At 47.1% G+C, this 13,856-nt stretch overlaps 1 protein-coding gene across 1 annotated transcript in view; it reads left to right on the forward strand.

Annotated features, from left to right (window-relative positions):
* Nucleotides 1-3,740: 3,740 nt before the first annotated feature.
* LOC308519346 (uncharacterized protein) overlaps nt 3,741-13,856 on the forward strand; it is a gene marked incomplete at both ends in the record, with an annotated part of 18,837 nt that continues 8,721 nt past the window's right edge. Inside the window, 3 exon segments of the mRNA XM_081091315.1 lie at nt 3,741-3,825; nt 4,007-4,080; nt 6,209-6,270. Coding sequence (XP_080947441.1) covers nt 3,741-3,825; nt 4,007-4,080; nt 6,209-6,270 — 221 coding nt within the window.

Below are 13,856 nucleotides of genomic sequence, written 5' to 3' on the forward strand. Positions count from 1 at the left end.
CTAGCCAATCCTGAGCAGGAAGTGCCATGTGACTTGTGAGTATAGGAAATTCACAGAGAGACTTATATATCTAGATGGTGCATGTATGGGGAGAGCGAGAACTTCCTAGAAGATCCCATCAGCAAATCAAGAGTGTGATGCTTAATTAGTCCTGCCTTGGTCTCCTCACTAGGTCCCATCCTCTTCTTCTCTCCCAGTGTCTTAAAATTTGTGGACCTTGTTAAGGAGCTGTACACCCTCCATGGATTGCTTAACTTATTATTTCACGTGATCATACCAACTGTGCAGGGAGGATATTGGGAAGTTCATTAAACTCTTATTACAGAAGAGTAGGGTCACTTGGTAAGTTATATAAGTGTCTAACCACTTTGTTGTACACCTGAAAGTAATGTAATATTGAATGTCAACTATAATTGAAATTGTTAAAAAATAAAAATAATTTTAAAAAATAAAAATGCTGAAAGAAGAAGAAGGAGGAGGAGAAGGAGAAGGAGAAGGAGAAGGAGAAGGAGAAGGAGAAGAAGAAGAAGAAGAAGAAGAAGAAGAAGAAGAAGAAGAAGAAGAAGAAGAAGAAGAAGAAGGAGGAGGAGGAGGAGGAGGAGGAGGAGAGGAAGGAGGCAACTAGGTTGAAACTCAGGACAATAAGGTACTGACATGGCTCATTCAGCTGGTTTACACCCCACATAGGGCAAGAACCCCATCTCAGTAATCTAATCCAGAGCTCGTTCCATTAGCCTGCAATGTCCCAGTAGCCCCGTCTTCCATTTTAGAACATGCCCGAGAAATTTGTTCCTATCTTCTCCAGGTTTATCTGTCTACTCAAAAGACCCATGTCCATGTAGGTCCACTGCGGGTGTATATCAATGTACCAAAATTCTACCTTCTGGTAGCCATTTATGGTAGGGAACCCATGATCACGGTACATCGCATCTCCTCCCATCGAGAAGTGGAGTCTATGTCCCCAGTGCTGAATCTAGGTTAGCCTCATGACTTGCTTTGACCCATAGATCATGGTAGAGGTGATATCGTATAAGTTCCAAAGCCATGGCAGTGCCTTGCAGCTTCTACCTTCCTGCTCCTGGAACCTGAGACCACCAGGCTCCTAAGAAGTCCAGGCCAGCCCCCTGGAGGATGAAAGAGCTATGGAGTGAGGGTGGGCACCAGGAGATGAAGGTCCAGCTGAGACCGCAGGCATGTGAGTAAAACCATCAAGACAAATCCAGCCCAAACCCCAGCTGGCCTGTGTCTGCCTTTTATTGTTGTGATTTCTGTTACTTTAAGTTCTCTGCGATGTGCAGAGTCCTCACCCTGCCTCTGCCATTATCTGAGTCCTCCTCCTGGACTGCCAGTTTTCTAATTGAGCAACTCAACAAACTCATTTCACCCCTTTGACCCTTTATCTTCTTATCTGTATATTGGCAATAATAACTCATAGATACAAAGAGCATTTTAAAGTTCACCAGATAGGAGAGGGGGGTGGGAGAATGGGCAAAAAAAAAGGGGGGGAAGAGATTAATATGTACAAACTGTCAGTTAAAAAATAGTCACAAGGATATAAGTATAGCACAGGTAATAAAATCAATAATATTGTAATAACTATGTCTGGTGTCAGATAGGTACCAGACTTATCGGGATGATCAGTGTGTACGGTATATAAATGTCTAATCACTATGTTGTACACCTGATACTAATATAATATTGTATGTCAACTGTAATTTAAAAATAAAAAATATATTTTAAGAAATTTTAAAAAATAATACCTCATAGGAGTAGTTAAGAAAATTTAATGAGATAGTGAAACTGATTTATAAACTGTTGAAAAATCTAGTAAAAATGAAGTCTGTCACTACCAAAACACCTGGAACCCTCACTAAGATCACAAGATCAGGGTTTATAAGATTTTGGCAGAAACTAATGACACCGTCATGCCTGAGTCGTTAACATACCTAAAGCACAGGTTTCCAGCATGCCTGAGTCCTTAACATACCTAAAGCACAGGTATCCAGCATGCCTGAGTACATCCCAAGACAAGATCAGGAACTGGCTTGAGATCAGCAAGGTGGGTAGAGAGAAAGTCTGAGATTCAGCAAAAGGTGAAAGGGAGACCCTGGTATGTGAACTAGTGACCCTCATAGCTGCTATTCGAAAGGGAAAGGCGATGTTGATAAAATGCATTTGAAGTGGATCAGTGTTTGTTTAGTAGAAGAAACTTAGAGATCTTGTTTTCTGAAATTTTAATTTTTTTCCATCTACTAACATGGCCCTGTCTTCCTATGAAGGCGCTGATTTTGGCATCGTCTGTAGTTTTTCCCATTCCATGCTTCATCTCTCCAAGAAGCAGGTTCCTTTGACGGCTCCCTTTTCATGTTGCAGAATTAGAGACAGATTTCACCTAATAACATTGCTTGAGACCAAGAAGAGATCGAGTCCTGTTCCCGATTTTACACAAGAGGGTGAGTCCTGTACCCATGGCCTCATTGTTAGTTACTAGGACAAGGGTTCAAAAGCTAGATTCTTGCCCTGGCTCTGCCACTCTGTTGGACCCCCTTAGAAGAAGGTAGAAAATACCCACCACAAAGCACTTAACTCTAGGATTTCTAGCTTGATGATAAAAAGAGCAGGAATACAATTCGGCAGGAATTAGGACCTGTCGTTTCCCAGCCAATTACTACCTTGATTCTGTTAGCTTTTGTCTGTGAAGGCAGCAGAACACTGTTTATGGTGAGAATGACTAATTTCATACACAGTTTAACTAGGTGGTTCAATCAAACTGTTCTTTCCTATGAAGTTTGATGGTAGGAAATGATTACCATATAAAAACGGTTTCACTCTCTTTGATTGAGTGATTTCTATAAAGCGTCTATAGCATAATTTCATGGCTGTGAACGTTAATTTCACAACAGCCAACTGTAATTGGGTTCCAAGGCCGGGAAACCAAGCCCCGCTCCCACAAACTGCTTCTCTGGGGTGGGGGAGGTGGAGGAGGCGATGGAGGGGGGGTACGGGTTGAATCTGACCAGAATGTGAATGTGCAGATGAAAATTCAGCTTTCTGCTCTGAGAACTCTGCAGTAAGAAACAATAAATTGCGACGCTGATTCGCCTCTCTAAGTTGGGAGGAGCTGCAAAGGCGGCTCGCTGGGTTCCCTGGGCTTATTCAGAAGGGGAAAACCCTGAGCTTTGGATCACACAGGGATGCTGACTGCATTAATGATGACAAGTTTTGCTACAGCTTCTCTCCTGCTATCATTTCCTTGGTGCCTCCGGAAATGAGAGACCCCTAAACCACAGGCTGGGGAGGGCTCCTGCCATCTGGTGTTCATAGCACTGAGTCACTGTTTGCCCGAAATAGCTCACCTCCCTACCCATCTGGCACTGCCTCCCCATTACTCTCCTGTCCTTCAAATATTAGGGTCATTCATCAGGAGAAATTGGGGGGCAATTCTGATGAATGTGAATAATTTTTTCCCAAAGAAAATTGACTCATTATAAGGGTATTTTTTTTTTTTTTGGATGTTCAGTTGCAGAAGCTGAGCTGAGATTCAAACCCTCGTCCATCTGGCCCCAAAGCTTTTATGCTGCCCTGGCGACCTGGGGGCAGAACGTTCTGGGGAAGTTGAGAACACGGCAGCCATGTCTGGTGAATGAGTTTCTATCCCTTATCAAGAGCCTCTCTGCTGCGTGTCAGGCTCTGTGCTGGGCATGGTCACACCCACTAGATCCCTCTGACCCCTTGCCATGATGACCCTCATTCTACAGAAGTGGAAACGGAGGCATGGGAGGATGACCGCTGTGCCCAAGGCCACACAGCCAGCACGTGCTGTAGGTGAGTGAGCAGGGGGTCTGAATTCAGTCTGTCTTCTACAAGGGCTACATCTTTTCTGCCCCACCAGGAAAGGAGGGCTGGGACATTGAACAGATTCAGGCTCGTGGCATTGCAGTGAATTTTAGAATTTCTCTCTTCTCCTGCCCCTGAGTCCCTGGTCTTCTTGTGCCCAATGGGACAGTGAAGCTAGTGACCCAGGATGCACCTCTAGGGGGCGTCTTGCAGGACCCCCTGGAACTAAATTATCTCCCCCAGGTAATAGTAAACCCACCAGGAGAGGCTCATTTCTTGGGTTTTAAAAGAGTTTTGGCCCTGACCGGCTTGGCTCAGTGGATGGAGCATTGGCCTGCAGACTGAAGGGTCCCGGGTTTGATTCCGGCCAGGGGCACATGCCTGGGTTGCGGGCTCCATCCCTGATGGGGGGTGTGCAGGAGGCAGCCAATCGATGATCCTCTCTCATCGTTGATATTTCTATCTCTCTTTCTTCCTTCCTCTCTGAAATCAATAAAGAAATATATTTTTTAAAAAAAGAGTTTTGGTTTTTAAGAACTTTCTCAAACTGCAAACACCCTTGGAAGAAGCAAAAACTGTGAACCTTTCTCAGTTAAGTCTAGGTCCCTCAGAATGAAACCCAAGACCAGCATTTGGTCCTGGGGAGCCCCTACGTCAAATCTGGGAAAGATGCAGTGAAAGGAGAGTTTGGGCAAATGTTGAGAGAGGCTGCCGTTCAGCACCAAGTACTTGCTGAGGACTCAGTGCCAGTGGACCCTTCCCACTAGCTCTAGGCCACCCATCGAGGTGGAGATGGGAGGGATGAGAGTCAGATCACTCTTCTCATTGGTTTTCAACTGACCTCTGCTTAAGCTCCTCAAGCAGCGGGAGCAGACATTATCCTCCTGGCCTCTCTCTTCTCTGTCTCTTCAGAGTTCTTTACAGGAACAGTCTGAATGGAGAGGCCCAATCTGCCTCAACAGACATCTGCACACAGAGGGTGTTAAACCCACGGGCCCCTCCTTTCCCCAGCCCTCCCATCTCTCCCATCTATTGTCAACTTGGAAATGAATCGTGTAAACAAACTTTTTTTTTAATCTACAGTAGCCTTAATTGAATCCTCTTGCCACATTGTTATGGAGAAACAAGGGTAATTTCCTGTCAGTTATTGAGCTATTTAGCAATTATTTCTTATCATTAGTTTGCAAATTCAAACAGCATCAAATTCTGTTTGCCAAGTTACAAAGGCATGGCATCCGGGCCCTCTTTGCAGAAGCCAGGCCATTCTCTCTGGCCCTCCTCCTCCTCCCTGGCCTGCCTGCCTGCAGTGGCTTCTTCAGAAAAAAAGGTCAGCGCCCAGGAGAGGCTGCCTACTGGGTGTTTATCTCCCTTTGGCACCCTCATTAGCTAATGAGTGAGCTGCGTGCCCCAATGGGAGTGACATCGCCACTGGGGAGCTCAGCCTTGGCTTGTACATCTGCTACCCTTGGGATTGGGTCACCTGGCTGGCCAGCTTCTGCTAAACAGGTAGCAGGAAGACAGGAACATTGCACATTACCACCTTTCACGGTCTGTTTGCTTTGCCTACACTGGGGTCTGTTTCCTTATATCAAAAAGCATTTTTCAGGCACTCAATTCATGGCATCTAGGCACAAAAATGTCACAGGCATGGCCGCTGTCCCTAAGGACACAGATGCATAAGCTGAAAAAAAAAAAAATTAATGCAAGGAGAGAACAACCAGTAGGCTGTCCTTCCCCGGGGGGTGGGGGGTGGCATGAAGCCACTGTCCCCACCCTTTCCCTGACAACTCACCTCCGAGCAAAATTAGGTCAGATGTTTCCCGAGGACAGAAGTCATAAAAGACACAGCTTCTGCGACATCCACAAAATCCCCAACTATCACATTGCCTTGGTGATGGGGCTGTGAGGGGCTTGTGGTCTGATTGCTATCAGCTGCTAAAGCCATCTCTCTCTCTCTCCCTCTCCCTCACCCTCTCCCTCTTTCTCTCCCAGTGCCTTCTCAGACCACTGGAGATCTACCTGGTGCATCCCAGTCCTCTATTCTAGCCACCCCGCCCATAACTCTTACCTTAAAGGCCCAATAAAATATAGAGGTTGAGAGTAAGAGCATTCACAGTGGGTACAAAACTCAGTGGTGGATGGTTAGGGCAGGTTGATGATTTCTGCTGACTGTATTATCTATTGCTGTGTAACAAATTACCCCCCACATTTAGCTTAATACAGCAAACATTTGGCATCTCCGGTTTCCATGTGCCCGAATCTGGCACGATTTAGTTGGGTGTCTCTGGCTCAATAACCCTGGAGAGGTTGAGGTTGCAGTGAAGCTGTTGGTGGAAGCTTTGAGTTCATTGTGCACTAAATCTGCTTCCAGGTTTTGGTGGTCATGGGCACATGGGCGGCCCTCAGTGCCTCTGCTGGGGGCTTGTTTCTAAGGTAAGCAGTCTAGGAGAGAGCAAGAGAGCGTCCCCTAGAAGGAAGCTACAGTAGTTTTGTCACCTACATCAGATGTGACATTCCACTACTTTTTCTACATGCTATTTGATGAAAGGGAGACACTAGGTCTATGTTTACACAAAGGTGTGTATACCAGGAGGGGAGGATTACTGAGGCGATCAAGGCTGCCTTCAAAAAGTCAAATTATCTCTCAATTTTTCCCTTCTCTTTTATATTCCCTTAATGAACTAATTCAGTGGTAATTCATGGAACATCTATGGAGTGTAATGCCTTATATTATGTACCATGAAAAATGCAAAAACACTTAATAACAGAACTCCTTACTCCCTTTGAGGGACCCTAGTCCATGGTGAGATAGGACAAGGTGACTTGTAACCAAGCTGAAGGCATCTGAGCGCTTGGGCAGAAGAACAAAAATGCTGGGCTGATCCCAAAGAGGGAGCTAATTCTTTGGGGCAGATAGATCAGTAAAAGTTTCCTTCATTCTCCCCATTCCACAAATAGGACCGAAGGAAGAAAAAGAGAGAGGTGGGAGGGAACAACCAAAAGAAGAGAGGGAAGGAGGAGAGAATTGTGCCCAAGGTAACTTCCTAAATCCACTCCTTTCCTTAAAGAATATTGTAATGAGTCTCTACAACATAAATAAGTAACTCAGCTTAGCATTCAGAGCTTTCCACCTGTCTCTTCAGTTACGTTCCCTACCCCAGTGGTCGGCAAACTGCTGCTCGAGAGCCACATGCGGCTCTTTGGCCCCTTGAGTGTGGCCACGAAGTTTCAATCACACTGTGCGTGCGCGCCCGCACGTGGTATTTTGTGGAAGAGCCACACTCAAGGGGCAGCAATTTGCCGACCACTGCTCAACCCTACCCTGTGTCTCTGACACTTAACAGTGAAGTAAATAATTGGTAAATGCAGGATTTTAATCCTATCCTTCCAGTTTCTACAGCTGCAACCAGATCACCCAGTTCCCCAAATCAATGTAACTGGACAACTGGTCAGCGGGGGAAGGAAGGGTGACCTTCTCTCCAGAGACTCCAGCTGCCGTGAGTCACGGGTGGCAGAGCCAGGGATGAGGGGGAGGAAGCACAGACCTGAACAGTTCCATTGTGGACTTGCCACTTTGGGGTTGTGACAATACCTTTGAAAGGTTTAAGGTCAGAGGTGACAGAGAAAGCCTGGAAATAGTGGAAGATTCTCAGAGCTGCCTAAAGAAGGGATGACTGAAGTGGTAGTTGTAGTTGAACTTTCCGATAGTGACAAAAGCAACATTGATCACTGTGGTCCACATAAAAAAGAGAGTGAAAGGGTAACCAGCAACCCTAGGTGGCTACAGCCTATTGCGGGCGGCTGCAAACGATTTTTCATTGTTTAATGCAAAATGCAAAATAGAAGGTAACCATGGAGATATTTTTCAATAGTCAGAGGAACTCAACTTGGTGGTGGTGTGTAGGGGGAGGGGGGGCGGGGGGGGGGGGCGGGCTTTCTCTTCCCATCAAAAACTATGGAAACCTGTACAACTCGCTATGCCACTTGTGGCGGCTGCCTCTCAGAGTGTCTCCAGTGTCCCCACCTCCTGGTATGCACAGCCTTCAGTAAGGCCTCTCCCTGAGTGTGGCCTGGATTTAGTGATTTACTTCAAGCAAATAGAATGTGGCAGAGGAGATGCAGGTCATTTCTGAGATTAGGTGACAAAAAAGACAGTACCTTGGGCGCCCCCTCTGGCTCATTTGCTCCCTTGCTCTGAGCAAAGCCAGCTGTCCTGTTGTGAGTTGCACTGTGGGGAGAGACCCATGTTGGCAAGGAACTGATATCTTTGACCAACAGACCGGAGTCCTGCCAACAGCCACGGGAGTGCACCAGGAAGAGCACCCTTCCCCAGCGGGCCTCCATATGATCACATCCCAGGCCAATATCTCCATTGCAAGCTTGTCGGAGACCCAGAGCAGAGGCATCCAGCTAACTCATGCCTGAATTTCTGACTGACAGAAACAGTAGAATAACACATGGCTACTGTTTTGTTTTGTTTTGTATGTGTGTGTGGAGTTTGTTTTGTTTTGTTGTTTTGTTTTGCAGTGCAGTCTCCCACTACCACAAATTATGCAGCCGAGTTTCCCATGTTTGGGGAAGTCACAGGGGTCAGCACATCCGAAGTGCAATGGATAAGCCTCACCCTGGAAAAGCCACCTTCATGATCATGGCATCTCCCCTGATACATGGCTATTGTTTTAAGCCATCGATTGGGGCAATTTGTTACAGAGCAATGGATAACTAATGCACTGCGTCAAGCCCTTCAAGGTGACAGGAGTGGAGTTACTGTCTGGGTTGCTGACTGGGAGCTGGAGCAGAACATCTCAGAGAACTCGAATCGAGGTGGAATGAACCTCCTTACGCATCAGCTTCGCATAGATACATATAGTCGCTGATTGGGATCAGAATATATAAAGCTTTGGAGGTATTTTTTTTTTAACATTACAGATATTGCTGAATCTGGTCTTATGCTGCTGAATTCAGATGGAGAATTCTCTACAATTAAACAGCCCCAGTACAAGAAGAGCATGAATTAGCACAGGGCACTAACTGAGGCTGAGAAATGAAGCAAAGGAAAGCACTCAAACAAGATTAGACTGTAGACAATTCCCTTAGCTTCTCTGGAAAGAGCTTCCCCACAAATCTCAAGTGAGAACGTATTAGAAATAAAACCAGAGTATCATGGTTGTGGTGGCTGCACATGAATTGTAGTATGTGGGTGTGTGCTACACACTGCAGACTCCAATATTAAACCAAGGCTGGTCACTGGAGGGTGTGCATGTCCAAACAGCCGTCAGAGATCAGCAGGGTCTGTATGAAAAGGAGCTACCCTGTGTCTGCAATGCCTGCTATGTGCCAGGCACTCTCCCAAGCTGGTAGGTAATTCATGTACCATCAGTGAGCACATGAGGTGGGTGCTATTATTATTCTCACTTTGAAAATGAGGAAACAAAAGCACAGAAACTTTAAATAATGTGCCAAGCAACTGCTAGAAAGTGGTAGCACCAGGAATTGAGGGCAGGCAATCTGGCTTCAAACCCACTTGTTACCACTACTTTAAAATGGATTTCGGATAAGCCTCTTATGAAAAGGGAGCCAAAGGGTTGGTAGCTTTTTAACCTTGCAGGTAAGTAAAAGACAAGAAAATAACTTACCTCTTGGGACAAGAGAAGTAGGGTGGGCGGGACATACGCTTTCCTTTCCTACTCTCCGCCCTGATTCACCCAACTCTGCACTCTAGAAAACTGACCTGTGTGAACTGCAACAATGTTCTCCTTTGGCCCTTGATCTCTGGTTAGATTTCCAACAGGAGGCACAGGCAGGAGTGTGGGCAGGGGGGAAGCCTCCAGCTTTGTCTCTTGTCCAGCATCCTCTCTCCTTCTCCCGAAGCTCAGAGCCTCTGCCTTGCAGCCCTGTCAGGTCCTAGTCACCACTCTCTACCCCGGCCCCTTAAGTCCCAAACAAAGTGTGGTAGCCAGTGCCGAGGGCATTGCAATATCCCTCTAGGGTCCTACCCTTGCTGCCCCTTTGTATACAGTCTTATTATTAAACTTTCTTCTCTTGTTTGGATGTTGCCTTCTGCTAAGACTCTGTGCAGATCTTAGGGCTTACCTGCCACATCCAGGAATCTTGCCTAAAAGTTTGGGGGAAGGAAAAGTTCAAAGGTATCACTGTTCATGTCACTCGTATATTCTTCCCACAATGCCCCCTGTGGTCTTGAGTCAAGTCATCATGGAAAGATGGACATAAGGGCTCCAATAAAATGAAAAACTGTATCATCAGAGGTAAATGAGAAAAAAAAAAATAAGAGGTGACCCAGTGGGCAAATATAAGATTACTAGGAACCCAGTGCACAAATTCATGCACCTTGAGAGGAACTGTGGGCATCGAGGCTGTGGTGGGCACAGGGGCGGTTCTTGGCCCATCCTCCATGTCCAAGCCCGGGCCCTATGGCCATGGCCTCCAGCCCCCTATCTGCCCGCAGCCCCACTCCAGCCGCTGCCACCGCCACTGCTGCTCCCATGCACTGATGGCACTGGCCCCACTTGCACCTGCTGACAGCATAGAGTGATCAGGACCAGTGCCGGGTGCTGGCAGCGGGTGTGAGAGGCAGCTGTCAGCCCAATCGCCCTTCAGGAGCAGGGGGAGGTGGAGAAGCCCTGAGGGGTTATCAGGGCCTGCACTCGCTGCTCACTCCTGCTGATGGTGTGGAGAGATCAGGGTTACCGCTGCACATGGGAGCAAAGAATTTTCAGTAACCACCAGAGGCTTGCCCCAATGACAGTGACCGGTGCCCCGCCTTGGTCTGGGCCACCGCTCACCTGCTCCACCATCCCGCCATGGTTGACTCCCGCCATGTTCCACACATGCACTCTGGTGGTCATAGCAACCAGTTGTTCAGTTGTTCTGCTGTTCGGTCTATTTGCATATTAGTGTTTTATATAGAGAGATAATAGCTACACGGGAACAGCTTTCAGACAAGCCTGGGGTCCCTTAAATATTTAGATTTATAGGGCTGCTTCTCTAGCTCTTTTGCTATAAAAGACTATAAACCATCACTGTGACCAATTATCTGTGATTGTGATTTCAATTGATGTGACCCCAGGGGAAACTAACATAATATATATTTATGCTGTTGTAAATAATTGTTAATTTGTATAATGTTCAGAAGTAAAATAGCTCCTTTAGGTGTACTAATAAGGAAAATAGGTTATACACGGCTGACAATTTTGTCAAAATCCTGGTGAGCCAGAATAAACAATTTTAGAAGGAAAAAAACCTAGATAGCTGGTGTTGTGGTAGTCAAGGAATTTGGGTGTTTTTCACTTATAATGAATCCCCACATAGCTCATGTAGAAAGATAATGTTAGTCATTTCACTGAGCACTAGAGCCTGAGTACAAGGAGAATGAGCATGGCCCAAGTTCACTAGAAAATCCTTAACTCCTATTGATCAGTCTCACTCTGGAATTCATTTTCATAGACCAGGGTCAGCAAACTACAGCCAACAGGCCAAATCTTGCCCCCTGCCTAGTTTTGTAAATAAAGTTTTATTGGAACACAGCCATGCCCATTTGTTTTCATATTGTCTATGGCTGCTTTCCACACTACAATGTCAGTGTTGAGTAGCTTCAAACAGAGACAATATGGCCCACAAAGCCTAAAATAATGCTATGTAGTCCTTTATATAAAACTAGAGGCCCAGTGAATGAATCTGTTCACTGGTGGGGTCCCTCTGCATGGCCTGTGGGTACTGGTCCAACACCACCTGCTGCTCCTGCCTGCTGCTCTAGCTCATCCTGACCCTGCTGCGCCTGCTGCGGGCTCGCACCCAGTCAGTCCTGTTGAAAGAGGCTTGTGCCGCCATAGTGGTGCTCGCCAGCCATGAGCCCTGCATCTGGCACCCATTCCGAGGGGGTGGGGGGTGGGGCAGGATGAAATCGGCCCTCTGGGTGGGTGGTGGAATGCCCTTGCTGTTCCAGGATCTGGATCTATCCCGCTGATGTTCACGCCAGTTGTTGGGAGTCACATGGCAGCCACTTTTATATTATTTCTTCCTTAGAGCATCTAAGGAGGGGAAGCCGCCACGGTGCCTGAAACTGACTTCCAGGAGGCCAGTGGCGCTGTCAGGATCATGCCAGTGGCGCCAGTCCTCCGGTGCCTGGCCCGTTCTCTAGAGATTGGACCTGCAGGAATACTGAGGGAGGGAGTGGCTGCTGCCGGGCTGGTGGGCCGCCAGGATGGGTCAGTCAGCTGAGAAGCACTCCCCCTGTGGGAGCATGAACCACCAGGGGGCAACTCTTGCATTGAGTGTCTTCCATGTGGTGGTCATAGCAACCAGTCAACCTGTCATTTGGTCGTTCAGTCTTAGGCTTTTATATATATAGAAGTTTATGAAACCCTGAGCTAGGCTATCAATAGGTATTTTTCTTGTCTTTCTTAAAATTCTAATCACAAAATGCATTGCATTAACTTTCTATTTCTTCCTTTGCCTCCTCTGACTCTATGGAGATAATACTCGACTGCACAACTCAGAAATAACAAAATAGAAAAGAACAAATCCAAGACAATAGCTAGGAGACAGGTGTCTATCTACTTCAAAGGAAAATCACTTTATTTTTCCTAAGCTTCTGTTGGATTGCAATAATCCTTTCAAGCTTTAAAACTATGAGTTGAAGGGTATAAGGTATACTCCTTATAAATGACTGTCTTATATTGAAAAAATTTAAATAATCAATTTAAAGAAAACACTGATAACTATGAAATAATTGTCTCAAAACTGACCTTTTCCAGATTAATCTTCCAAAACTCACGTTTTAGGCATACCAATTTTCTACCCAAGGCTTTCAAATATTTATTCTGTCCAATGATCCAGAACCATCTACACTAATAAAAGGCAAACATGCAAATTGACCATACCTTTGTTACACCTTAAGCCACGCCCACCAGCCAATCAGAGCTACTATCTGCAAATTAACCCAACCAAGATGGCGGCTGGCAGCCAAGGACCTGGAGCGAGCAGAAGGCTTGGTAGCCCCAATGATGGAGGAAGCCAAGCTTCCTGCCTGCCGCAGCTGGCTCTGAGCTCCCCTCAAAGCAAAAAAGTTTCAATTATAGACGGCAAATAAACCCCAGATACCTGCTTTCAGCCAGCCTTGGCCACAGAGCTGGAGCGAGCAGGAGTGGGTTGCCCCTGGCAATGGAGGAAGCCAAGTTTCCCTCCTGCCCACCCTGGCCAGCTCTGAGCTCCTCTCAAGGCTACAAAATTTCAATTATAGAAGGTAAATAAATCCCAGAATAAAAAAATAAAAAGAAGAGGCTGGGAGCTTCTGTCACCGGGGGGGCTTGGCCAGCCTGAAAACAGCCCTCAGCCCCTCACCCAGACTGGCCAGGAACCCCAGTGGGGACACCCACCCTAAATGGAGTGTGGCCAGCCTGCAAATAGCCATTAGCCCCTCACTCAGGCTGGCCAGGCATCCCAGTGGGGACCCCCACCCTGAAGGGGGTGTGACCAGCCTGCAAACACCCATCAGCCCCTCACCCAGGCTGGACAGGCACCCCAGCGGGACCCCCACCCTGATCTGGGACACCCTTCAGGGCAGACCAGCCGGCCCCCACCCATTCACCAGGCCTCTATCCTATATAATAAAAGGGTAATATGCAAATTGACCCTAACAGCAGAACGACTGGGAATGACTGGTCACTATGACACACACTGACCACCAGGGGGCAGATGCTCAATGCAGGAGCTGTCCCCTGGTGGTCAGTGTGCTCCCACAGGGGGAGCTCTGCCCAGCCACAAGCCAGGCTGCCAGCTGCCAGTACAGCAGTGGTGGTGGGAGCTTCTCCTGCCTCCTCAGCAGCGCTAAGGATGTCTGACCACAACTTAGGCCTGCTCCCCTCTGGCAAGTGGACATCTCCCAAGGGGTCCCAGACTACAAGAGGACACAGGCCAGGCTGAAGGACACCTCCGGCCCCGAGTGCACAAATTTTTGTGCACCGGGCCTCTAGTATATATAGCTAAGTGTCCAACCATCT

The sequence above is a fragment of the Myotis nattereri genome (genome assembly GCF_964212035.1).
Source record: "Myotis nattereri genome assembly, chromosome: 5".
NCBI lineage: Eukaryota > Metazoa > Chordata > Mammalia > Chiroptera > Vespertilionidae > Myotis > Myotis nattereri.